This window comes from Mizuhopecten yessoensis, unplaced genomic scaffold, assembly GCF_002113885.1.
Source record: "Mizuhopecten yessoensis strain PY_sf001 unplaced genomic scaffold, ASM211388v2 scaffold2699, whole genome shotgun sequence".
NCBI classification, from domain to species: Eukaryota; Metazoa; Mollusca; class Bivalvia; order Pectinida; family Pectinidae; genus Mizuhopecten; species Mizuhopecten yessoensis.
Window position 1 is genome coordinate 698,427 of NW_018404676.1, and position 25,058 is coordinate 723,484.

The following is a 25,058-nucleotide window of genomic DNA, read 5'->3' on the forward strand; positions in this document are numbered from 1 at the left end:
TATATTATTATAGTTCACCTTCTTCTGATTGTAGTGTTTATGTACTGTACAACATACAAAAACAGGTCAAATTCACATTGAAACTAATGTAGATTTCAAGAAAGATATCAATACAATAACAGTTCATTTAGTGGAAATATATCATTGAATTGATTAAAATATCTATGTATCACAGACGATATGACATACATCGTTAAGAGGTTCAACCATAGTTATCAAAAGCAGTCATTTGGAGTTCTCCCATAGAAATGTAATACAAAAGCAACACTTTTATCTGTTTACATTGTTTACATTGTTTAAAACAAGATCTCTCTCAAAAATTGCAGTACTGTAAAAAAAATCACAGTATACTGAAGTTCAAAAAAAATCTTTGCAAGGAAGTCGGATACTCAATAAAAAATAATCAAATAATTCAGCATCATAGAAAGGGAGATAACCCTTAAATACAGCTGAAATACATTGTAATTAGTCTACAGAGTGGTCATTGTAGTAAGTATACATCTATTGTTACTGATAGATGCATGCTATCACCTATTGATAATATTTGATATATACCGGTAGATATCTTTTCATTAAATCAGTAGCATGCAACATTTTCTCATTAGAGTTCAATCTATCTCGTCATTGATACACACAACAAGTCTTCATATCAGTAAACATAACAATAAAACAACAGTCCAGCATGATCATTGTTAGCACAAGTACACAGGTCTTGTTAGGCCTGTCTGAATGTCAATGCTTGTGAGAAAGTGCACTTGTCATCTAGTAATAAATAAATACCAAAAAAAGCTTGACACACACATCTAACAACTTATCTCTACCCAATAATGCAGTCCATATCTATCTTTTATAATCAACATACAAACACTTCTAAAAACAATGTCTATATAAAGTCAACATTTTAGTGTGTTAGGATTAAACATTCAATAAATATAACTGTCAGATTATATCACATTTTCAATCTGGACAATTTTTGAAATTACAAACTTATGGGAAATAATTGCACTGAACAATTTTAATAACATACCGATCAACAGTATGTAAACAAACCTGTCGTAAATATCAACGATCCAATTATTGTCAACAGCTTTATAGAATAATAAACAGTACTGTATAGATAACTATCGAAGAATTCAACAAATATGGACATTATTATAAAAGACATGCACCCTGCATACATCGTTTGTGTTGTGGAGTCACATGTTACTTAATGTACAGTGTGCACACATGTGCATACAACATGCAAACATTGTGCACATGATAAAAATCTAGGCAATAACATCTTGCACACATCAGGGCACTTGATGGATGAACAAAAACTATGAAATAGTGAGCAAGATTGATGTAAAGTTAGGAATGGCTTATGGATAAAGACAATTTCATTTTTAAACCTATTACATGTACATTTTTTTGTATATAATCATGATTTTAAAGTTTATTTTCATATTTAAACGAGATGTTAAGAGCATTTATCCTTTTGTTATAATTTAGAAACATATTTTTTAACATATTAACACAACATCCAGCTGTGTTTTGGTACCCATTCCACCATTCTGACCTCCATTTATACTTTGTAGATTAAGTGGTTAAGAAAAGTCGGTCTAGCAGGATACATAGTAGAATTTCTTGTCACCCAAAAAACAGTTTGTCATAATTTTCATCGGATATAATGCAAAACATACTGATTAGAAATGAAATACCTGCATTATACAAGTTTTCTGGTCATTTAGTCTATTTTTTACTTCATTCGTTGATACTGATCAACCTTATCAAACCAAAATCACTTATTCATGTGAACGGTTGTCAATTGTACAACTTCACAATTGTGAACACCATGTATGGATGATGTAAATGCACACTATGTACAAAGGTATTTTTGGTGAGTTGTGCAGTCACAAAAATGTATATCTCTGTATACATCATACACATACAATGAATAGTTGAATACTTGGGGCATACCAACGAAGTATGGTGTTCAGTTGTGACTGGACCAAGAGAACAACTATCAGTCATGTCATGGAGCATCTATTAAAAACATAACAACTGTGTGGGTCAAGTATTCAGCTGGTGTTTTCAGTGTATATCCAGTGTGTTTATTCAGCATATGTGCATGTGTTTAGTGTGTAGTCAGTGTATATCCAGTGTGTTAATTCAGCATATGTGCATGTGTTTGGTGTGTAGTCAGTGTATATTCAGTGTGTTTATTCAGCATATGTGCATGTGTTTAGTGTGTAGTCAGTGTATATTCAGTGTGTTTATTCAGCATATGTTCATGTGTTTAGTGTGTAATCAGTGTACAATTATTCAGTGCATCATTATATGGTGCGGTGTATGGTGTAAAATATGACATTCCTCTGTTGTGATAATAAAGCTATTCTTTATAGTGTATTTGGACAGTCCAGTATATATGGTACTCTCACAAGGTCAGTACCAGATATTTGCAGAGTTTGCATTAGACACACTGACAGTCTCAAGTATGTGCAGTTTCCGTAAGATTCCCTCCCAGCCGACTGAGTGTATATGTGGGTGTATAGATTACGTGTACTTGGCACCTTCCCCGTTACTACTGTAGTGGTAGTAGTAGTACTTGATCCTCATGTAGGTGTAGTAGAAGTTGGTACGGATACTGCCACAGGTGATGGAGTGTGGGTTGAGTTTACAGTACAGATACGAGGCAAGCACCACCATCAACACACAGCAGATTAGCAGTAGTGCCCACAACACCTTCTTCGCCAACATTTCGTCTGACGCTACAAATAAAAAGGATTATCAAATATCAGCATAGTTCCTGAAAATTCATTATATCCAATAACAGAAATAATGGCACACAATAAATATATCAGTCGTTCTCTCCAAAACGTAACAAAAACAATCGGGCATACATGATCTTGAAAGGTACAAAGAGAGATAACTCTTATGGGGCATTCTACAGTTAAACGAGCATGCTGACACTGCAATTAGCATGCAAGGATAAATTATCAAGGACATCTTTATCTTACCATGATCTTGTTCATGATTTTGGACTTGAGATTCATGAAATCGGACCTTCTTCTCTTCTTTTTCCCCTGAAGAAATAAAGAAAGGTTTTATATGTCAGAGCTACCATCACAAACAATGCAAACGGCATGTTAGACAGAATTGGTGATTCCATTCAACTTGGAAACACTTTCCAGTTTCCAGGAAGACAATACCGTACCTTCATCATTTAACTTCAAAAGAATAATAATGATTATTTTAAACTAAAAAATCCACATTCAGCCCACCTGTCTTTCTCTTGCGAAGTATGGATACAGGTGATGCAGGGTCGTTGTTTTGTTCACTATTCTCATCCCCCTCAGGACTACTCAGTTTCTTCATGGATTCTGACCAAACAAAAGCACCTTTGAGTAAATGTTACAAAAATCAAACAAATTCCTTGTTATGTTAATAGATGTCGGTGACACATATAATATGATTTCAATGTTCCAGGAGTATAATTACAGCTATACCAATGCTACCATTGTATGATATTAGTTCTACATATCACAATACTTCATCAGTCATTGACTTGGTGTTGGTTTAAATAATGCACACTGGAGGATCATTGAGACAACATATTGATTCTGTGACGATTTAAACTTGGACTTGTTTCCATGGTTACACTCTGCAAAACAACTACATATAAGTTAGTTTGTTAATTTGCATTTTACGCCCCAACTCCTTATAGTCATTGAAGGAGCTGGGTTATGGTGGTGGAGGAAAACTGGAGTACCAGGAGAAGAACCACTGGCCTGCGATCAGTACTTGGCGACTGCCCCAGGTAAGCTTTTTACCAACGACCCACTAGTAGAGGGCTAGTGATTGTAGATGTTCAGACACCTTAACCACTCTTGCCACTGTGGCCTATTAAATGAAAGTGAAGCCCGATTTAGACTATTACCTTGGTACTGTTCCTGCCCGACTTTAGCGTAAACTGAGGTAAAGAAGTCAAGGCTCTGTACTGTGACAGGGTGACTGTCACCTAACAGCTGCTGGCGGATCTTTGTTGCCTGAAATAGAAAAATATCACATCTCTATCACGTTCTTATATCAAAAGTTTTACCAAAGAATTGACAATTTCAGCATAGAAAATGTAATGCTCACAATCAGGTTATTAATGAACCTTTTATATTTTATAGAAAGTCAATATATTTTTATTGTAATAGATGAATTTTCTGGTTATGCTTTATCAGCACAAGTGGCAACTTACCTTGCCTGCATACTCCAATGCAAGTTGTGGCCTGCAACAAAATACAGAGAATCATTTTAACAAACTTTTCATCAGACACAACATAATCCAGGCACAATTTTTTGGAGCCATATCATCAGGTGAATGTTGTTCAGATCAACCAATGAAAATGTTGGAAAACTGATAATCAACTGTTAGTACAGGAGTAATCACTTTTCTAGCTCTATGATTGGATTAAAAAAAAAGACAAATCCTGTCCCAGTCAGTACAATGTCACCATTACAGTATGGTCTCTGAGTTGACTAGCATGGAGTAGCTATTAAATAAGCTTAAAATACATTTGTATTCGTATCTATTTAGATGCATGAAGCATAGTCTTCAATCATCTATTTGTAATGTTATGAAATGATGCTGATATGTAGGTTCTGTTCTCAGCATTTGTCTGTACATACTCTGTACCTGTAGGGGATCATACAAACCAAACTGCAAAATGATCTTTGAGGGCTTTGTAATGTTCGTTCTATGCTAGATTTTCAAATCCAGCGACAATGGGTAACATGTATACCAAGTTTCATCATGATCAGCATATTGCTTCCTGAGAAATAGTGGTAACAAACTTAACATGCAATATCCATACAAAATCCAGGATGAAATGATGGCCATTTTTCTACAAGCCTAACTTGAAACAGGTGAACTAGCTAGGAACAAAGAGAACCATGTTTTGTCATGAACTTTTCTGTGGCTACCCAAGATATAGCAGTAACAAACTTGAAAGACAAAGAATAGGATGGCTGCCAGACAGCAACTTTGCTTCTCCGATCAATCCAAAATTGGAGTATATGCATACCAGCTTCTTCCTGATCCTGATTAGTTACTTTGAAATAGCAGTAACAAACATGTTTACAGATGGACCACAGACAGAAGAAATTGAAACAGTTTTGATGATGCTGTTTAAACATAAATGTATCAAGCTTACCTGTGGAATTATCTACACAAAATGAATTGATGATGTATTTACCTATAGATTGTGTATATACTACAGTTTATATACTACAGTGTATACACTACACTGATAGCATGTATGGTATGTCTACAGTAGTGTACTGTAGATCTAGATTATCCATCCCCTGATATGATCACCATACTTGCCAACTCTCCTTATTTTGGAGGAAGACTCCCGATTTAGGACACTAAAATTGAGCATTTTCAACCAGTGAACTTGCTGAACTATTCCTATTTTCTAAGATCTGATGATTTCAACAAGCTAAAAAGATGCTGTTAAAAGTGCTGTGTTTTCCCGAGGATGTACATACACACCTTTTATTTATGTTTTTAATTCTTTACACACCATATCTCCCCTCTGACGGAGGATGTACACACACCATATCTCCCCTCTGACGGAGGATGTACACACACCATATCTCCCCTCTGGAAATTTCAGAAAGTTGGAAAGTTTGGATCCCGTGGCTTTTTTGTATAATGTACTTAAAAAAAAGATTACGAACAAAACAATGCCAAAGGTAGACAACTCACTGGTTCTTATCCAAACAGAGTTTAGCCAGGTGTTCATATTCCTCAGCACGGACAGAGTCCATATTCTGGTCCACTTTCTCACCATTTTCTTTAATCTTCTCAGCCTCATCTAAACAAATCAACCAGATCAAACAGAGCTATAACAGTTCTCTTTTCAACTCTTTTGAACTCATAAAATCGTACTGATGATGATATCACTATTTACATTTAGGTGAAAATGTTCATACATTACTAAAATTGGACAGACCTGAAGGTTAATGAACACATTCTAGAGAAAACCACATAAAAAGTCGGTATCTGCAGACAGATCATTTAATCCCAACATAAATATGAAAACGCTGAGGTGCTTACCTAATCTTGCCTGAATTTCCGTGTTGTCTATTAAGACGGTCTCGTAGTACATCTTCTCAGCTTGTATAAAGTGGACGGCTCTGTTTACTGGGTTGGGTCAAGGATCAATACCAGTAATTATTGTGTTTTACAAGTATTCTATTACCATGTATAGGAGGAAACCAGAAACAATAGATCAATGTAATTCGAGGCCAACAAAAATTAAACACTGCATCTCTAATAGCTATATGTCTCCATGACAAATGGCTCCTAGCCCCGGGATCATGAAATAAACTTGAGACTTAAATTGCTTAGCCAATCATGTGTGACATTACTTTTCATACCTTTGTTTGTGATTGGTTAAGTCAAAACTTCACACAAATTTAGACTTTAAATCAAATTATGATCTTGACATCTGTGCAGTTTAAGACTGCCATCTTACTGATACATGTAGGTCACAGCCTGGCCACAGTAGCCTGATGCCTCACTCAGTCACAATATCCTGATAACAAGCTGACCACATGTGCCTAGATATAACATCAAAAAGAAAGTGTACAAGGAGTAATACAGTATGGGAAAAAAAGCTCCCAAAAGTTGCAATGCCAATAGAAGACAATCATTAACAAACATTTCTGTAAAAATGGGGGGAAAAACAAAGGCTCAAGAAAGGTAAGCAACTCCTCCACCATATATGTGACACCTGTTACGATGTCTCCTGTACATGTATATCCAGAAATTATATCTTCAACCTCAGATCACTTAATAATATTTATATTGTTTCTTTTCATGGTCCCAGCAACTCGAAGACAACTGGTTTCACTGATATCAGTGATTTTTCCTAATACATTCAGTCTTTAAAAAAGGATACGTTCATCTTTTCGGTAAAATATGTCAGCAATCTGGAAAGAAAAATAAGAAACGTAAAACCTTTATGTTACCAATACATTGTGTGCTGTATAATCATAGAACAACAAAGGCAAGAATAATATGAACGGTGCATAATAAGCCTGCTACTGTCTGACACATGACATTATCTCCAGCCTGTTATCATGTTTTTCAACTTCCTAAAGATTGGTAAAGATGGAGAAAGCGATAAAGAAGTCTTGACCTACTGTATACACTTGGGTCTAATCCTCCTCGACAACGGACACTACACGAAGGTTAAATTAATATGTAGTAATGAATGATTCATTTGACAAACAAAAAAGCTTACATTGCGTAAGCACTGAGGCAGCAGTGGAAAGTGGCTGTCAGGCTGGAGGCTCTTTACACTGGCCAAGTAGCACTTGAGGGCACAGTTTTTCTTGCCATTTTTGTCATAAGTGAGGCCTTTTTCAAAAAGTGCATTCCTGCCATTGCTGTCCAGTTGTGTAAGGTCCCCTAGATCTACCTCAGCATCTACAAAAACCAATGACAAAATTATCTTTCCATCTTCAAACACCAATGTCAGATACCACTCCATATACAAACACCAATGTCAGTTACCTCCCCTTATACAAACACCAATGTCAGTTATCTTCCCTTATACAAACACCAATTAATGTCAGTTATCTCCCCATATACAAACCCCAAAGTCAGTTACCTCTCCATCTACAAACACCAATGTCAGTGATCCCCGCCCCCCTCCACAAACAATCTTTTTATTACAGACGGGTGGACACAGACAGACAAACTGACAAAGCGATTACTACATCATATACCTTGTAGTGCACTAGTGGTATCAGGACATTTGTTTTTGGTGTAGAGATTATACAGTGTAAAGCTATATATGTTTCACTTTAACTTTAAAATAAATAGAAAATAAGGTACTTGACTTCTTAAACAAATTAACTTTAAAATGCACAGTTTACAAAATACATTGAACTCAGGTAAGTAATATAATAAATCAATTCTAATTCTAATCAGTGTTTACCGTCATCCTCGATGGCTTCCTGATCTTGTGTTTCCTGGTTCTTTTCTTCGTCTGGAGGGACTGTTGTTTCTCCGTTTTCTGTGCTGCTCTCCTCACTAGAGGCTACACCACTGTCGGACGACTGTACATCCTGAGAACTCTCAGCTTTGGTTTGTTCTGGCTTGTCAGGATTACATTTTGTTGAATCTTCTGTCGTTTCAGTTTTGTGCTCATCTTTATCCTGTATATCTTCAACAGAATTGTTTCCATCAACCGATAAAGACTGCAAATCCATTTCCGTGGTAGTAATAGTTTCTTCTGCCATTTTACCCTGAAAGCAAGAATTTCATTTAATGAAATCACAATTGAGTTAAATTCTGTGCTGGAATGCATGTATTCGAAATATTTGAAATAAATGCTTTAAGCTTTTGTCATTGTGAATAACACTGTTACTGCATAGTTTTTAAATACAATTTATATCCACTACTGTTCCTTCATGATATATATTCTGTATAGAGTCTATAGAGCTCTGATTGTTTAGCTGTGATCTTTATGATGTGCATGGTCACACAAAGACAAATCATGATCACTGTCCAATGTATCCACCAAGACTGACAATTGCATGGTCTCATATTCTTAGATATCACTTTCTACTATAAGGTTATATAGAGCTAACAGAAAGTTCCTTTTTAAAATCTTTATATTTCCACATTTTATTTTTTTCTAAACAGAAAGTCATATGGCATGTGATATTGAATTCAAAATGGTGGCATTCATTGAAGACTTGATGATATGTCTTGCATTGCACCATCTTTCTCCAATATTCCTTAAAAGTTATCTGCTCAAATTCAATGGTATAATCATTCAAAGCCAGGTCATTTTCAGTTAATGTCTTCAACTTTTTAAGGCAGGTAATTTTAATTAACTTTTGTATCAAACACTTTGCTGTATGTATCTATCGTTATAAAAAATCTGACATCCCACGTGCACGATCGCGAATTTGAAAATTGACTCAACTAATCTTTACAAAACCAACTGCAAGTAAGAAAGCTAGCTGAAACATTTCCACATACATAATACTATAACTAGTTATATAGTAATGTATATGTCATTATAAAAAATAATTAACATTCGTTTCACAAGAAAATGAGTTTAAATGCACTGGTATAGCCAGTGAATGCTGCAGTACTAGTTGACACTAACATCACAGACATGAACTATGGGGCATAGAACACTACCCTAAAACCTATAAAGGAGCGCTCAAAAATTACATTTACAATCTATTGACAAAATTCATTCTAGTGATGAAATTTATTCTAGTGAAGTCATGATCATTTCTCTGATTTTGATAAAATTTCACTTCGATAAAACGAAAACATACATACAGCTGTTTATCAGAAATGCTAATTCACAACTGGCAGCGAGCTAAACACAATTAAAAAGTCAATTTTTAATCAATAAATAAACAATAGGTCCTAACGACTGACAGCATAAACAGATTAGTATTTTGGGGCCGAAACGTCCATCATAGATTATTAAACAACCATTGTTTGTAACGAAGATCGAATTATGGAAAATACCAAATAGGTGTATTATTTTATACAGCTAAAGTTGTCTATGGTCCAAATTTCAGCGACAACAGTCCTATGACAAAACGGGTCGAAGCATTGTCATTCGCAAAACTAGCAAACATGGACGCATGTTGTTTATCGAATCACTACGGTCAAGACATCGTTCTTGTCATATTCTTCCCAAGGCTGTTGGAACATAAAAGTAACCTGTCGTAAGTACATGCATGTTTACCATACATACCTGTAAAATTAATTATATCATATTTGACTAAAACATTAAACTAGTCACAACAGGTTCGCCGACCATGTCCACCATATTAGATAGCAACTATTTCCTCTTCCGCTTTCTAATTTTAGACCCCATAGATGTTATTTTTAGAAAGATCACGTGTTATTTACTCAAAGTACTGGCCAAGTCGGTCGTCTACAGTACCTACCACAATCTGACAATGATGAAGTGATCTGCTGATGAACCGATAAAAAAGACTGTTGAATTAAAAACATCTACCAGTAAGTATCAAGGAATCATTTGCACGGTGTTTTTTATCAGAGAGGTATATTTTATTTTGCATTTGCATAAATTTAAATTTAAGTTGAATTATTAAAAAAAGGTTGTTGACGACTGTTTCTCTGTACCTGGTACCCCGACCTACTCATAGAGAATAAACCGAGGTTTTCACACAGATAAAGAAAATTTAATTTAATTCTTCGAACATGATGTAATTGTTGTAATTAAGACTACTTATTAGAAGCGGTTTGTATCCTTAATGTACTTACATAGTTAAAGGTTTTACTGTTTTGTTCAAAAGTGAGATCATGATTACCCCAGAGAAGTGTGTTTATGTCTGTTAGGAGGATCTCTGGAAGATTTAAGTTCCTAAGATTTCTTACCAGGTGATTTCTTGCATTTGTTCCTTTTGGACATGTACAGAAATAGTGATGTACATTTTCTACTTCCCCACATAAACATAACAGGTTATCACTGAGGTTAACTCTATAAATGTCATATTGAAGACTGCTGCATTTGTTCCTAAGTCTGGTGCGTAAAATTGTAAATTTTCTATCTCCTACTGTTAAAATTTTTGGAATAGAAACAACATCATGTTTGAAACAGTTTTTAAATGCAACAAGAGAATGGGTTGACTTTATACAGGAGTTGAGGAAATTCCATTGTGTTACAGATGATGGTATGAATGATTTTCTAAAAAGTTCTGTCCTACATCGTGGGATAGTGAAATCGTCTTGGTTACGAGTAGCATATGTTGATGTTTCAGAACGGAGACTAGGAAGGATTTCTACCAGATAATTTGGTGTCATATCGTTTTTTATTTTGAAAAGGGTTGATAGCTTAATATTAACTAGACGTTCGGATATTTAGATCTCCCATATCCCATCTCAAAGTAAAGCGATTCTCTTGATGCGTATACAGGTAGGCCGGTAACTACTCGAGCTGTAAGTAACTGAACTCTTTCAAGTTTTTCAGAGTCTTGTTGAGAACACCCATCCCAGACTACCGATGCGTACTCCAATAAGGGACGAATATATGTTTTATAAAGAACAGATAAAGAATATCTAGACACTGAATATTTAAGTTTTTGGCATATTTAATTTTCACTCTAGTCAGAGTATATAATCCTGTTGTAGGTCTGTATGTAGTTGACATGCAATGCATTAGCCATAGGTAGATTGATATTTACAGTAATTAATAAATATTTAAAATAAAATTCCGTTGACCTTTTAATTGATAGGCCTACTTTTTGTCAGCTGTTTGTGTTAATTAACATCTCTTTTCATCTTTTAGGTACTTGTGGAATTACCAACGTCTGTGAAGATGAAAAACGACAGAATCGGATTGGTCAATGATCATGATGACATGAAAAATCACTGTAGCAGTTCTGTCTGCACTGGCAGATGCTTAAGCATAATTTTCTTCTGTATTGGTGTGGTGCTGATGTTATCCATGGGACTGGCCTTATACTTCAGTCTCCATAAAGACATCATGACAGTGGCGCCTGTTCCTGCTCCAACAGTGGTGCCTCCTCCACCCTGTAAAGACCCATGTGTGTAAGTATCAGCCACATGAAAGTGCCACCCTTTTAATAAGTCCCCATATGTTAGGACCCCCTCCCCCNCCTAAAAAAACCAACATACTAGCTGTCTCCATCCCTGCATGGGCAATTGTATTTGGAAGTATTAAAATAAGTCCAAGAAGTACTATACATGTACTACAATGTAGCTTATAATAATCGGTGGTTATAGGTTCCAGACAATACTGTGGTATACTAGTTCCCTTTTTTATTGCTGAGTCTTGTGTGTAAATATTGCAATTTAGTACACCACGCATGCACACCTGGTCTATATAAATAGTTTTTCGTCCTCCTACAAGTACACAAACTTTGTAAGCATAGTTACAATATGGTCCAGGTTCAACAGCTCTATATAGATCTCAAGGTTAGAGTCTCCCTGCAGTGTTATGTACCCTCTTCCCCCAGTACAGATCTAGACTTAACTTGTGTATGTGTTCCTTAGTGCCTCCCCCCTGCATGAGTTAGCTTATATGTACCACATCTGTGTTCCTTAGTGCCTCCCTGCATGAGTGAGCTAATATGTACCACACCTCTGTTCCTTAGTGCCTCCCCCCTGCATGAGTTAGCTTATATGTACCACATCTGTGTTCCTTAGTGCCTCCCTGCATGAGTGAGCTAATATGTACCACACCTCTGTTCCTTAGTGCCTCCCCCCTGCATGAGTTAGCTTATATGTACCACATCTGTGTTCCTTAGTGCCTCCCTGCATGAGTGAGCTAATATGTACCACACCTCTGTTCCTTAGTGCCTCCCCCCTGCATGAGTTAGCTTATATGTACCACATCTGTGTTCCTTAGTGCCTCCCTGCATGAGTGAGCTAATATGTACCACACCTCTGTTCCTTAGTGCCTCCCCCCTGCATGAGTTAGCTTATATGTACCACATCTGTGTTCCTTAGTGCCTCCCTGCATGAGTGAGCTAATATGTACCACACCTCTGTTCCTTAGTGCCTCCCCCCTGCATGAGTTAGCTTATATGTACCACATCTGTGTTCCTTAGTGCCTCCCTGCATGAGTGAGCTAATATGTACCACACCTCTGTTCCTTAGTGCCTCCCCCCTGCATGAGTTAGCTTATATGTACCACATCTGTGTTCCTTAGTGCCTCCCTGCATGAGTGAGCTAATATGTACCACACCTCTGTTCCTTAGTGCCTCCCCCCTGCATGAGTTAGCTTATATGTACCACATCTGTGTTCCTTAGTGCCTCCCTGCATGAGTGAGCTAATATGTACCACACCTCTGTTCCTTAGTGCCTCCCCCCTNCTATTTACCTCTTGGATATGACTGGTCATATGTGTGTATATATACAGGTGTCATATTGTGCACACACCTATAGATTAGCAACAGGATATCCTTATCAAATGTAAACAAAGTCAATCTACAATATTTGGAGCTAAATTACGTAATTGTGATAACACTGACAGTTGTGTGATATCGCACAACAATCCAAAACTACTATGCATTTGCACACCGCACATCATGTTATGTTGTGTGATCACGGTGTACTTCTGTTGTAATTTCACTAACTTTATACAGACTTTCATTTCTAGCTGGTTTATTATTAAGTCAAATATTATATAAAATTACAGTCCACAGAGCAGACAGCTGGCCCACCCTATGGTAGGAAATAAAATAAAAATATAGTTAAGTGGTGGGGTGGAATTGTTACCAGACACTGGTTTTATAAACATTGCATGTAAAACATGGTATTAGTGATGTGGTAAGGGGGCAACAATTGTACATATACATTGTATGTGATCACATGAGTCGCCTTCTACTTTCGCGCTTAGGGGAATTCAATGCTCAATAGGTAATTGGCAGCTGGTAGCTGCTGGTTCAAGCTTGATCCCTTGTGGAAGCACACTACTCTAGATCTCTTTCCTGTTACCAGTGGTGTTCGTTGCCCTGTCTGTGGTGACACCGGGTTATTATCAGATTCTGGGTTATTAGAGTACAGTATTACTATCACATTTTAGCTTCACACTACAGGAAATTTATTCTTTACTCTTTGGTAGCTGTTTGCTGGTTCAACCATATGAAAACACACTTCTCTCCTTCCTGTAATGTATTTATATCACTTATTTTCCAAGTGGAAACATATGACATGGTCAAGACGATTTAAAGGAAATTGGTACTAATGCATCGATTACTTTTAAGCTTCAAACCAGACACTTAAATTATCATTCATTGTGACACTAAATATATTTCATCCACAAGTAGTTTGTACCAGATAACTGAATGGTCTGTGGTAGAAGTATGGACTTATTGGACTTTGACTTGACAAGCACTTATATTTAATATAAGCTGATAATGATTCAGGAAAGTCTGGATTACAGATGTACATGACACTAGTGGAGTTGTGTTGTACACTTTACTTATGATAAATTGTCATCTAATGACTGTACAAATATATGAATTAAAGGGTACCACTGCATTGGTTATAATAGCAAAAAAGAGTTTGACTCTATTTTTTTTTTACTTGAGTACTGTCCCTTCTATAAAAAAAAAAGAAGCAGCCAAAAAAGACTTTTTGTGGCTAAGAGTTACTTCCCTTAGATGCTGTTTTGGTATAAATCCTGTATGTTTTTTTCTTGTTTTCTTTTTCTTTTTCCAAGCATTCAAATTTCAAACAGTACTGTAAAATGCATAGCAAAATGCATATTGGTAAAGGCTTAATGAAATGTTTTACAGTAGTGACGATGGTAATGATATAACTTAACTCACCGTTAACTCACCGTTGTCAACGTCATACCATTAGTCTTCGACTACTACTGACGCTTCTACTAAAAACTTGTTGGTACCCTTTACCTTAACTAGGGGTCATTGCCTAATTTTAAGAAATATGATAAAAAGATTGTTCTTAGCTTGTAATGAGAAATCTTTTTTATTGTTTAAGCTTGAACATTTTATAGATTAAGTGATTTTTGGGACTCAGATATTTGACTCCAGGACCAATGCTTTCCCTGTGGGACTAACCAGCTTTTTGAGAGCCGTCTTTATCTCTAAGCAATGGGACTCGGTAACATTGAAAAATACTACGCTGAGTCCAGAGGAAATGAAAACTTGAAAAGACTCCAGAGGGAATGCTGTGTACACAATCCCATTTTAAACTTAATGCTTATTTATTGTCTGTTACAGAATCACACTGGTAGAGAGTATCCCTGAGAACCTAACCTACCCAGCAGGCTCCCCATCACACCCCTCAACCTACTCAGCTCTCATAGACTTGATGGAGATGGCCACCTCACAGATAGAGATTGCCTCCTTCTACTGGACTCTTAGTGGATCAGACATAGAGTACCACGACAACTCAAGCTGGCAGGTATACAAAATGTTCAAATTACCCCATTATCTTCAAATGTCAGGTAGATGGATATACAATGTAGATGATGTATATTAATACAACTGAATGTGGCAGGTATTATACACAAAATGTACAAATACCCCTTCATCTTCAGCTGCCAAGTAGCTAGATTGATAAACAATATATATGATGTATATAAATACAACAGAAGTGGCAAGGTAGCCATACAAAATGTACAAAATACCATAACTACAAATATGCAATTATCACAGTACAACTCTAATTGGTAGGGAGATTTACAACATGTGAATATAATGTGACACTCTCCAGTCCAATAACCAGGTATATATATACTACCAGGTAGATATACAATATACTACTAGATATACGATTTACTACAAGGTAGATATATAATATACTACTAGATATACAATATACTACCAGGTAGATATACAATATACTACTAGATATACAATATATTACTAGATATACAATATACAACTAGATATACAATATACAACTAGATATACAATATACAACTAGATATACAACATACTACCAGGTAGATATACAATATACAACTAGATATACAATATACTACTAGATATACAATATACAACTAGATATACAATATACAACTAAATATACAATATACTACCAGGTAGATATACAATATACTACTACAACTACATGCGGTGGTCAGGTGGTGCAGCATTAGCGCACTTGCCTTTCACCAAGGCGGTAGGGGGTTCGACTCCCCGATCAGAGGTGAAAAGGTATTGGGTGTCCTACTCGACCATGTGGGTTTTCTCTGGGTATTCCGGTTTCCTCCCACAATAAGACCCCCCCGGGCCAACAAGAGTGATTATATAAATATAAGTTGAAATAACTTGTTTTATAATTGTTGTAAAATAAATAAAAGTTTATACTTACTACATCTCAAGCTGAAAGGTAAACATACTATGTCCTGAACTAACGGTACTGTATGTGATTGTCTGTGAGAGTATTCATTGATACATTAAATGTTATTTGATAAATAATTGTTACTTGTCAGGGGGAAAGTGTACTGAGCACTTTAATGGCAGCTGGCCGTTTCAGAAAGCTGAAGATAAAGATTGCCCAGAACAAGCCAGACAACGGATATTACAACAACACTCGAGACCTAGCCAGATATGGTATGACATGAGATATCAGTGCCAAATATGATTATGTGATCATAACCAGAAAATAGCTGATATAGAAATGACAAATAATGAAATATATTCAACACATAAGGAAATACAAGATACAGCTAGGGTATTTACGTACAGTGATTACCATAGTGAGCCCATTGGTCAATGCAAGTTGCAGAGAGTCCATTTATTATAAGATGTTTACATTTCACTTATAAACGTAGTAATGAGCCATGTTCATCTACAGCTGGAGCTGAAGTGAGGACCCTTGACTTCAAAAGTTTGATGGGAAATGGCATTCTACACACCAAGATGTGGCTTATTGACCGTAAACACTTCTACGTTGGAAGTGCCAACTTGGACTGGCGATCCTTTACTCAGGTAAGTACGATACTTAACTCAGGTAAACGCGATCCTTAACTCAGGTAAGTACGATACTTAACTCAGGTAAATGTGTATATTGTTTGTCTACAAGTTCATATAACACAACCAGTGAATTGTTTATGTACAAAGTTTCAATCATTAGTACAATATGTATTCTGTGATACCTTCATGAGACAATTGACTGGCAAAGTGTATGTATGCTTAGATGGAAAGTATGAACAAGCTAGCGCTTAAAAAATTGCTGTACATTCAGCTATGCTATAAGCATGTGTATATATAATTGTTATAAATGTACAAAATGACAATCAAATTGACAAATGCATTCGGCTGCACACAGCCATTATATTAGCTTGCACTATATTTAATGTGAGAGTTAGTTAATTTGTCAGAGGTACATTTAATACCTGTACGTACTCCATTAGAGGTGGTGGAGACACAGTACATCTCAGATATCCAGCTGTACCTGTACCGTATTTATTCTGTAGGTGAAGGAAATGGGTGCAGTTATCCGTAACTGTCCCTGTATGGCGCGGGACATGGGCAAGCTTTTTGATGTTTACTGGGACCTAGGACTTCCAGGTGCCAAAGTCCCCTCCCAATGGCCGACATCCTACAACACAGATATAAACAATAATAACACCATGGAAATCAACTTCAATAGCACCAATGTCGCGGCCACCACCTACATATCTGTGAGTAACTGTTTAAATGATGACTCAAATGAACTAATATGATGGCTGACTGGTCAAAAAAAATCATGAAAATTCACTTCATTTGGCCAACAAGTCTCCTATCACAATTTCAAATATTTTATTTCTGGAGCATTTCAGGTTTAGTTTTTATCATAAATTTTATGTGCAGGATTAAGCCATTGCACTGTGTCACATATTTTGTTGTACCAGTTATTTTGTTGATTTATGAAACAGTGAGTCCTCCAATATAAACCTGTATCAGTTGTCCAAAATAACTGGCTATCATCTTTTAATAAAATTTTGAAGGGGCCAAAATTTTATCGAAAGGAGAAAGTCAGTTAGTTTGGACTAGTGTGTCAGGTATCCTTCTAAATCAGATGTCCCTCTACAATGTATCCAGGGTTCCTTTAGTATTCAGGGGCCCCTATACATTCAGAGGTCAACCTATATCCAGGGTCCTTTTGTATTCAGGGGTCTCACTATATCCAGGGGTCCTTTTGTATTCAGGGGTCTCACTATATCCAGGGGTCCTTTTGTATATCTGGGGGTTCCTGTGTATATCCAGGGTCCCTCAGCTCTTTACCAGTGGTCCCTCACCTGTGTGGGTCAGTGTCTAACTCATTGTGTATTGCATGGACTGTGCATACCTCAATCTTTACAATCATAGTCCATACACAAATAATTACTAGGTTACGTTCTTGGAATATTGTTTTGCCAAAACAGATAATAGAGTTGGGATGTAAGTGGGTAGGGGTTTCATACATCAGCACATTTACTAAAAATTGATTTGATATTCAGTTTCAGTAAATTGGCTAATTTTCACAGGTATAAAATTTGGCCAATTTTCATTGTGTGAAATCTTTTGAGAAGGACAAACAATTTACCTGGATACTGTTACCATGATGACTAATGTGACCTTCACAGTTTATCATTTAGCAGACTCACCTTGTTTAAGCTCATATCGATGAAAGTTTGTTTTGTTGAGGTATTACTAAAGATTTGTTAAGGAAACCTGAAAAGGAGTCTTATCCAGATTTCTTTCATTTCGAATACTGTATGTTCATTTGTTTGTTTTACTTTTAGGGTATAAAGAGTAATATACAGATAAAAAAAACACCCATTGGCATGATACCAAGTAATATAACTTGTTCTGCCTTAGGCCGTTACCTTTAGATATTGGTGATCTGTTTCAGAGTTCTCCCCCTCCATTCTGCCCCGCTGGAAGGACCGTTGATGTTGATGCCATTGTGGATATCATCCAAAAGGCAGAGGAATTTGTTTATGTAGCAGTTATGGACTACTTCCCGACGACACAGTTCACTAAACCACGAGTGTAAGTACAGTGATGGTTTACCTAACTACGACACAGTTCACTAAACCACGAGTGTGAGTACAGTGATGGTTTACCTAACCACGACGAAGTTCACTAAACCACAAGTGTTAGAACATTCATGGTTTACCTTACTACGACACAGTTCACTAAACCACAAGTGTTAGTACAGTCATGGTAACCTAACTACGACACAGTTCACTAAACCATGAGTGTAAGCACAGTAATGGTTAACCTAACTAGGACACAGTTCACTAAACCATGAGTGAAAGTACATTCATGGTTTACCTAACTACGTCACAGTTCACTAAACCACGAATGTGAGTACAGTGATGGTTTCCCTAACTACGACAGTTTACTAAACCTTAAATGTAAGTAGTCATCAACTTCTTTACTTCTGCGGGGTTCACTTAAGCACAAGTGTATGTACATGTATGGACAATGACATAGTTTTGTGAAGCATGGGTGTAAGAACAGTTGTGGGCTATTTCCCTATGACATAGTTCTGTGAAGCATGAGTTATGGGCTATTTCCCTATGACATAGTTCTGTAGGCCATGGGTGTAAGAACAGTTGTGGGCTATTTCCCTATGACATAGTTCTGTGAAGCGCGAGTTGTGGGCTATGTCCCTATGACATGTTTAGTTCTGTGAAGCATGAGTTGTGGGCTATTTCCCTATGACACAGTTCACAAAACCACGAGTGTAAGTACAGTGATGGTTAACCTAACTACGACACAGTTCACTAAACCACGACTGTGAGTACAGTGATGGTTTACCTAACAACGACGAAGTTCACTAAACCACAAGTGTAAGTACAGTGATGGTTAACCTAACTACGACACAGTTCACTAAACCACGAGTGTAAGTACAGTGATGGTTTAACTTACTACGACACAGTTCACTAAACCACGAGTGTAAGTACAGTAATGGTTTACCTAACTGCGACACAGTTCACTAAACCACGAGTGTAAGTACAGTGATGGTTTACTTAACTACGACACAGTTCACTAAACCACGACTGTGAGTACAGTGATGGTTTACCTAACTACGACACAGTTCACTAAACAACGAGTGTAAGTACAGTCATGGTAACCTAACCACGCCACAGTTCACTAAACCACGAGTGTAAGTACAGTCATGGTAACCTAACCACGCCACAGTTCACTAAACCACGAGTGTAAGTACAGTCATGTTAACCTAACCACGCCACAGTTCACTAAACCACGAGTGTAAGAACAGTGATGGTTTAACTTATTACGACACAGTTCACTAAACCACTAGTGAAAGTACAGTGATGGTTAACCTAACTACCACACAGTTCACTAAACCACAAGTGTTAGAACATTCATGGTTAACCTAACCACGGCACAGTTCACTAAACCACTAGTGTAAGTACAGTGATGGTTAACCTAGCTACGACACAGTTCACTAAACCACGAGTGGAAGTACAGTCATGGTAACCTAACCACGCCACAGTTCACTGAACCACGAGTGTAAGTACAGTCATGGTAACCTAACCACGCCACAGTTCACTAAACCACGAGTGTAAGAACAGTGATGGTTTAACTTACTACGACACAGTTCACTAAACCACGAATGTGAGTACAGTGATGGCTTACCTAACTACGACACAGTTCACTAAACCATGAGTGTAAGTACAGTGATGGTTAACCTAACTTCGACACAGTTCACTAAACCACGAATGTGAGGACAGTGATGGTTTACCTAACTACGACACAGTTCACTAAACCACGAATGTGAGTACAGTGATGGTTTTCCTAACTACGACAGTTTACTAAACCTTAAATGTAAGTAGTCACCAACTTCTTTACTTCTACGGGGTTCACTTAAGCACAAGTGTATGTACATGTATGGACAATGACATAGTTCTGTGAAGCATGGGTGTAAGAACAGTTGTGGGCTATTTCCCTATGACATAGTTCTGTGAAGCGCGAGTTGTGGGCTATGTCCCTATGACATGTTTAGTTCTGTGAAGCATGAGTTGTGGGCTATTTCCCTATGACATAGCTCCCTGAATCTGAGTGTAAGTACAATTGTGGGCTATTTCCCTATGACATAGTTCCCTGAACCTGAGTGTAAGTACAGTTGTGGGCTATTTCCCTTTTACATAGTTCTGTGAAGCACGAGTTGTGGGCTATTTCCCTATGACATATAGTTCCCTGAATCTGAGTGACACTCAGCTGGTTGTACCACATCAGGATTACATCACCACAGATGTCACCACAAGAACATGCATACAAAATTGATGACATCAACAATAAAGTAATAATAATAATAATAATAATTCAGAATTGAATGGGCCCCATCCAGTAGCTTTATCAACATACATGTGTTTCATCAAAATATGTATTTAGAGTCAGTAATATGGAAAAAAATATAAAAAAAACTCCTCGGCTTTTATTCATGAAACTGTTCTCATGCTCAAGCATGGATTCTGTGCTCAACCCAACTTTCTTGGAACTGGCTTAAATCATGTGACATGATAAAAAAATGACCATGTGTAAACATGTGACGGTATTCAGATTGAAGTATTTCAGATTCCTCCAAATCGTAGACCAAATGTCAAGTTTTATTGGTTTATCACCATACAAGAAATGGGGCTTAAGCACAGAATCTGAGTTTTAGCCTGAGAATGACTTCCTGAATACAGGCCCTGGATTCTCAATCAGTTTTTAGGTGTCTTGACTTTGTGTCGTGGCCTTCAACATCTATGGCAACTTGTATTTGTCTTCATCCTGATATCACTATGGCTGATACTAAACCTGTTAGTAAAAATATCTCAGTTGTGTATGTTGTTGGTATATGTGTATAGAAATGAAGGTGTTGGAGTTATAGACAGAGTTTTACAAGATTTATTTGAGTTGTAGATTTCCTTTTAGCCATTTAACCATTTCTTCTAATTTTGCTGTAGTTATTGGCCGGTGATAGATGATGCCTTTCGACGTGCAGCATTTAATCGTCGGGTCAAAGTTCACCTGTTGATTAGCTATTGGCAGCACACATGGGAGGACATGAAGATCTACCTGAGTTCTCTGAATGACCTCTGGTTCAAGTCCTACCCTGAACTGGACATAACTGTTGTAAGTATTTATCTATGAAATTTAAGGTTATTGTTAGTTATACCAGGTAAAGACAGCAGATTAAATGTCTTCTAATTGACTATTTGTCTATTCAAACATAAATATTGGCCTTATTATGCATGGTATTGGTTTGTCTGAAAATATGACAGATTTTGACCAACTACATTTGTATAAAGAGATTGCTTTTTTCTACCTAAAGGGGGATAACTCCTCTTTATTTAGATTCGTTTTTAGTCAACATTTATTATTATGGTTACTAAAAGATTTTTTATTTTTCAAAGAAAATTTTTGAAGTGCCTGCTTTCACTGATTCCCAGAAGAAGATTCCTTACGGCCGAGTCAACCACAACAAGTATATGGTCACGGATAAAACAGCTTACATAGGTATGGTAGAATTTTATGTAATTCATATAGAATACACATGGATATACTCCCAAGTACAATATGTAAAGATAATCCTTACTGAGTACCTTATAATTTATAGAGTCGTGTATAAGTACGGTATAATTGATATACAGTATTATAATATATAGAGTCGTGTATAAGTATGGTATAATTGATATACAGTATTATAATTTATAGAGTCATGTAAAGTATGGTATAATTGATATACAGTATTATAATTTATAGAGTCGTGTATAAGTATGGAATAATTGTTATACAGTATTATAATTTATAGAGTCGTGTATAAGTATGGTATAATTGATATACAGTAATATAATTTATAGAGTCGTGTATAAGTATGGTATAATTGATAAACAGTATTATAATTTAATCAAGTACTTTTCTCACTTCAGTTTAGCACTTTTTTCACGCAAGTTCTGTAAATTCATGACGGTAGTATCAATTCAGTAATTCTGTCAGGAAAATTCAGTACTTTTATCATAAAAGTTCCATTTTTAGCTCACCTGCCCAAAGGGCAAGTGAGCTTATGTTATGGTGCGGTGTCCGTCGTCCGTCTGTCCGGCGTCAACTTTTTACTTTAAACAACTTCTTCTCAATAACCAAAAGGCCCAGGGTACTGAAATTAGGCCTGTAGCATGCTGGGATGAAGGACTACCAAGTTTAATCAAATGAATGACCTTGATCCACTTTCAACCTGATGTCCTTGTTCGACATTCAAGGTCACAGGCGTCATATGTTTAAATCTTTAAATATGTTCTTACGAATCAAACACTGATATTCTGCCTGTAGCTGTATTTTAGTCCACTTTTAAGATTACAAGTGTGAGATTAATACCAGGTGAGCGATGCAGGCCCATCGGGCCTCTTGTTCTATCATATAAGATTAATACTTCTGTCACATAATTTCAGTACATTTCTCACTTAAGTTCAAAACTACTGTCACATAAATTAAGCATGTCTTTCACATAAATTCAGCATGTCTGTCAAATAAATTCAGCATGTCTGTCAAATAAATTCAGCATGTCTGTCACATAAATTCAGCATGTCTGTCAAATAAATTCAGCATGTCTGTCACATAAATTCAGCATGTCTGTCACATTAATTCAGGACTTCTGTTCCATAAATTCAGCATGTCTGTCACATAAATTCAGCACGTCTGTCACATAAATTCACCATGTCTGTCACATAAATTCACCATGTCTGTCACATAAATTCAGCATGTCTGTCACATAAATTCAGCATGTCTGTCACATAAATTCAGCATGTCTGTCACATAAATTCAGTTCTACTGCCATATAGTTCAAATTTATAATAATAAACTCAGTTCTTTGATCACTGAAGCTGCGTACTACTGTCACATACATTCAGTGTTTCTGTCACGACAACAGTAAGCAGGTTAAGAAGTGATAAGATATGAAATGATTTTCATATAAGAAGGTAGATAACTAGTTATTTAGAAAATGTCAAACGAAACCAACAGGAGACATTCAATTTCTAACACAGCATATTGTCAAGATACCATAATCAGTACAAAAAACATCAAAATACATTTTTCATTGAAAGTAAGATATTCAACAGACCATCACAGGATTTTTTAAGTTTTGATTTTTTTCATCAGGGACATCCAATTGGTCGGCAGATTACTTCATCGACACAGGTGGAATAGGCCTAGTAATAAACCAGCAGAGAACTCCAGCCTTATCTAAGGAGGGTGATGTACGACAACAGCTAGAGGATGTGTTTCTTCGTGACTGGAATTCCAAATATGCATGGGACTTTAATACGTTTAACTTCACCTCTGTGGACAGGCATACTGAGCTATGATTAGGGACAGGCATACTGAGCTAGGATTCGGGACAGGCATACTGAGCTACGATTAGGGACCGACATACTGAGCTAGGATTAGGAACAGGCATACTGAGCTAGGATTAGGGACAGGAATACTGAGCTACGATTAGGGACCGACATACTGAGCTAGGATTAGGAACAGGCATACTGAGCTAGGATTAGGGACAGGAATACTGAGCTACGATTAGGGACCGACATACTGAGCTAGGATTAGGGACAGGCATACTGAGCTGGGATTAGGGACAGGCATACTGAGCTACGATTAGGGACCGACATACTGAGCTAGGATTAGGAACAGGCATACTGAGCTAGGATTAGGGACAGGAATACTGAGCTACGATTAGGGACCGACATACTGAGCTAGGATTAGGAACAGGCATACTGAGCTAGGATTAGGGACAGGCGTACTGAGCTATGATTAGGGACAGGCATACTGAGCTACGATTAGGGACCGACATACTGAGCTAGGATTAGGAACAGGCATACTGAGCTAGGATTAGGGACAGGAATACTGAGCTACGATTAGGGACCGACATACTGAGCTAGGATTAGGGACAGGCATACTGAGCTATGATTAGGGACTGGCATACTGAGCTAGGATTAGGGACAGGCATACTGAGCTACGATTAGGGACCGACATACTGAGCTAGGATTAGGGACAGGCATACTGAGCTACGATTAGGGACCGACATACTGAGCTAGGATTAGGGACAGGCATACTGAGCTACGATTAGGGACCGACATACTGAGCTAGGATTAGGGACAGGCATACTGAGCTGGGATTAGGGACAGGCATACTGAGCTACGATTAGGGACCGACATACTGAGCTAGGATTAGGGACAGGCATACTGAGCTAGGATTAGAGACAGGCATACTGAGCTATGATTAGGGACAGGCATTCTGAGCTATGATTAGGGACAGGCATACTGAGCTATGATTAGGGACCGACATACTGAGCTAGGATTAGGGACAGGCATACTGAGCTAGGATTAGGGACAGGCATACTGAGCTACGATTAGGGACCGACATACTGAGCTAGGATTAGGGACAGGCATACTGAGCTAGGATTAGGGACAGGCATACTGAGCTAGGATTAGAAGACTGGTTGGTGATATTTCCAGGGTTATGCTAAACTTTCAGTGACATTGTTGTACATGTACCACATGTACTTGGTGCCTTTTTCATACAATATATTGGGTATG

At 37.1% G+C, this 25,058-nt stretch overlaps 2 protein-coding genes across 5 annotated transcripts; one reads left to right on the plus strand and one right to left on the minus strand.

Moving 5' to 3' along the window:
* Positions 1–11,375, minus strand: LOC110446466 (consortin-like). 2 transcript variants are annotated; one of them, XM_021491635.1, is made up of 11 exons: positions 11,287–11,375; positions 7,983–8,292; positions 7,284–7,468; positions 6,939–6,969; positions 6,092–6,178; positions 5,741–5,849; positions 4,229–4,259; positions 3,920–4,028; positions 3,264–3,362; positions 3,000–3,065; positions 1–2,750 (listed from the first exon to the last, which is right to left on the minus strand). In XM_021491635.1, exons 2-11 carry the CDS (start codon positions 8,284–8,286, stop codon positions 2,536–2,538), a joined length of 1,236 nt encoding a protein of 411 aa, XP_021347310.1. In that variant the 5' UTR covers positions 8,287–8,292; positions 11,287–11,375; the 3' UTR covers positions 1–2,535. The 2 variants fall into 2 exon arrangements, with proteins under 2 accessions (XP_021347310.1, XP_021347309.1); XM_021491634.1 differs by lacking the exon at positions 11,287–11,375 and adding an exon at positions 9,774–9,880.
* On the plus strand, positions 11,340–25,058 carry LOC110446465 (phospholipase D3-like). Of its 3 annotated transcripts, none has more exons than XM_021491633.1 (10): positions 11,340–11,596; positions 14,758–14,941; positions 15,978–16,098; positions 16,343–16,476; positions 16,965–17,171; positions 18,365–18,504; positions 21,435–21,603; positions 21,885–21,987; positions 23,626–23,815; positions 24,414–25,058. In XM_021491633.1, exons 1-10 carry the CDS (start codon positions 11,364–11,366, stop codon positions 24,427–24,429), a joined length of 1,497 nt encoding a protein of 498 aa, XP_021347308.1. In that variant the 5' UTR covers positions 11,340–11,363; the 3' UTR covers positions 24,430–25,058. The 3 variants fall into 3 exon arrangements, with proteins under 3 accessions (XP_021347308.1, XP_021347307.1, XP_021347306.1); XM_021491632.1 differs by lacking the exon at positions 24,414–25,058 and adding an exon at positions 23,920–23,946 and having other exon boundaries at positions 23,626–23,867; XM_021491631.1 differs by lacking the exon at positions 24,414–25,058 and having other exon boundaries at positions 23,626–23,908.